The sequence below is a fragment of the Microtus ochrogaster genome, chromosome 7 (assembly GCF_000317375.1).
Source record: "Microtus ochrogaster isolate Prairie Vole_2 chromosome 7, MicOch1.0, whole genome shotgun sequence".
Classification (NCBI taxonomy): Eukaryota; Metazoa; Chordata; class Mammalia; order Rodentia; family Cricetidae; genus Microtus; species Microtus ochrogaster.
The window spans coordinates 83,577,900-83,580,925 of record NC_022014.1 but is presented as its reverse complement, the minus strand read 5'-3'; the positions used below and the strand labels follow the sequence as shown (position 1 = coordinate 83,580,925).

Sequence of the window (3,026 nt, the reverse complement as noted above, 5' to 3'; positions counted from 1 at the left end):
GGGAAGGGAAGGGAAGGGAAGGGAAGGGAAGGGAAGGGAAGGGAAGGGAAGGGAAGAGGCTGTGGGGCTCATGTACAGGATCAGGAAGGGGTGTCCTTTGTTTACCCTCCTAGGCGTCCTCAGAAGGCTTTCCACAGAGTGACAGGCTCGAGATCAGATTCCAGTGGATGAGAGGGAGAGAGGGAGATAGGGAGGGAGGGAGGGTGCAGGCACCAGTGTGGGGGCCAACATCAAGGTGTTCAAGGGGAGGTAATAAAAAGCCCTGGTTTGGGACATGGGGGGAGGGGTCAAAAGGGTGTGTTTGATAGTTAGGAGTATGGGATGGGCACAAGGTAGTTCATGAGTTGTGTGTGGCTGTTAGCAGTGGGAGGTGCCTCATGGTATCAGAAGGAGAATGCTGGAAAGCCCTGGTGGAGCTAGAAGGTGGTTCTCTGGAGGGGAGGCAATGTCTCAGGGTGGCTCGTGGGTGTCAGGCCCTCTGTTCTTAAGGTTGGAAAGGAGGAGTAAGGGCTAACAGGGACCCATCTGTCTGGTCTTCCCCAGCCTGCATGAGGAATACAGACCAGCCTGACAGAGCCCAGAAGCTAAGGGTCACTGCAGTGTCTCTGCCAGCCTCACCATGAACCTGGAGCCACCCAAGGCCGAAATTCGGTCAGCCACACGGGTTATAGGAGGACCAGTTACACCCAGGAAAGGACCACCTAAGTTTAAACAACGGCAAACCAGGCAGTTCAAGAGCAAGCCCCCCAAGAAAGGCGTCCAAGGGTAAGCAGAACAACAGAGGTGAACCTTTCACAGAAGGAACACTCTTCCTAGACTGCATGGGAGGACAAGGCAGGGGCTGGTGTGGAGCTCGGGCCATGGTACTTTGTGGTACATCTTCATCCCGATGACCAGGGCCTTGGGAGTTTTGGGGGAAACAAGGGCCTGTCATTTACTCCAGGTGCTGCAGCCAGGCAGGTCTGGAAAGCAGACTGCCCGAATCTTCTCAGAGATGTGTGTGCACCCCGCCACATTCCCCTGTGCACACACAGAACCTGCTTGTGAACACCTACAAGCATGGCTTTAGCCAATTTTCTGTTGCTCTACGCTTTACGTAGAGATTTGTGTGCCCTTGGGTTTGGAGACGGAAAGCTCCAGGAAGGGTGGTCTCAACGTTTGGCCTCTGGTAAAGACCTGACAGCTATACCACAACCTGGGGGATGGTATCGTGGCGGGAATGCTGGGGAAAGAGGCTGATCATAAGTAGACAGAGAACACGAGAAAGCAGAGAGGAACAAGTCTCTCCGTTCTGGCCACCTCCTCTGTAGAGTCATTACCTTGTCCTGTGAGGATGGCATCAATCCATAGTAAAGATTCCCCACATGTGATTCAGTCACTCTCTCTGCTTAAAGACCCACACTTCTCAGTACTGCTGCACCCTGGAGACCAGTGTCCAGCACGTGTGCCTTTCTTATTCATTCATTTATTTATTTATTGTTTTTTTTTCGAGGCAGGGTTTCTCTGTAGCTTTGAAGCTGTCCTGGAACTAGCTCTTGAAGACCAGGCTGGCCTTGAACTCCCAGAGATCCGCCTGCCTCTGCCTCCCGAGTGCTGGGATTAAAGGCGTGCGCCACCACCAGCCGGCTCACATGTGCCTTTCAGGGACAAGCCACAGCTGACACACTGAGACACGCACAGCACCCTCTAGCACACCCCTGCAGAGGCCTACAGACCATACTCAGGCAACATTGCATGGGTTCCTGCCAACGTGTACTTGGGCTCAGTCTTCCCTTCCTGGTCCTCGGCCTGTGAATCTCTGGGAAGCACACTGGCCCCACGATGGTGGAAGGGAGCCCCCAGTCCCTGCCCAGTAGCAGATGTTGGGGAGACATCTGGCACCCAGGGGTGGCTCCATCTAGACATGGAGATATCATCCTTGACCACTCTGTCTTTGCAGGTTTGGGGATGACATCCCTGGAATGGAAGGCTTGGGCACAGGTATGACAACCCAGGATTGTTGCAGCTGGACAGTCCTCCTAAGTCCCCTACATCCCTCAGACATACTCCCACAGGCCCCAGGTTCCCCTCTACTGCTTAGCCTGCCTCCCATCCTGTCCATATTTCTCTCCCAACATCAAGTTTTAGATCCCCCTGAGAGGGGTTGTTCTCATGAGGCAGGTTCACCAGACACAGAAGGAACTTTTGCTGGTCCTTCCAACTTCAGCAAAGGGTCCCTTGAGCTCTCTATCCGGACCTCACTACTGGAGCCAGGTCCCAGAAGACAGAGTTGTTGCTTCCTACCTAGAAGGATTTGCAGCCAGAGCTTAGCCTCTCGTCCTAAGCAGACGTGTCTTTTACTTGGGGAGTAGAAAGCAAGGCGACAGGGAATGGGGTGGTCCTGGGGCCATGGAGTCCCCGTTAATGACACCTTTCCTGCAGACATCACTGTCATCTGCCCATGGGAGGCCTTCAACCACCTGGAGCTGCATGAACTGGCCCAGTACGGCATCATTTAGTCAATCCCGGCTGTGAGAGTCCTGTGAAGGAGGCCTGATGAAGACCCACGCTGCCCCACCACCTCTATAAATCCTACCCAGGACCCCTGCCCAAGCCTGAATCCCAGCCTGAGTCCCTAGCCAGGTTGCTCCCGGCCTCCAGGGGGACAACTTCATGCCCTGACACCAGCTACCAAGAGCCTACAGCCTCCCACAGGATACTCTGGTGACCTGAATTCATGTGTTAGAAGGAAGGAAGGGAGGGGGACCCAGCCCCACCTCCTGTTCTTCTTATGTCTAGAGTACAGGGATGAGCTCCCCAGAAGTGTTTCCCTACACTGCCTCCTGTGGACAGGAGTTCCTCTGCCCCACAACCCTTCCAGATGGGCGTCTGGAGGTGGGACACTGTCCTGGGGTCTCTGGTGAGAGAGGCTGAGGCTGCACTCTTTATACCAGCCTTCCCAACACACTCTGTCCTGGTCCTGTTTCTAAATAAAATTAGCATCTTCAGCCGGGCGGCGGTGGCGCACGCCTTTAATCCCAGCACTC

General features: G+C 54.6%; 1 protein-coding gene across 1 annotated transcript; it reads left to right on the top strand.

The window, feature by feature from the left end:
• The first annotated feature begins 619 nt into the window (after positions 1-619).
• Positions 620-2,498, top strand: Pde6g (phosphodiesterase 6G). The gene is made up of 3 exons (XM_026780036.1): positions 620-765; positions 1,940-1,980; positions 2,422-2,498. The coding sequence occupies exons 1-3, from the start codon at positions 620-622 to the stop codon at positions 2,496-2,498; spliced, it is 264 nt and encodes an 87-aa protein (XP_026635837.1).
• The last annotated feature ends 528 nt before the right edge of the window (positions 2,499-3,026 follow it).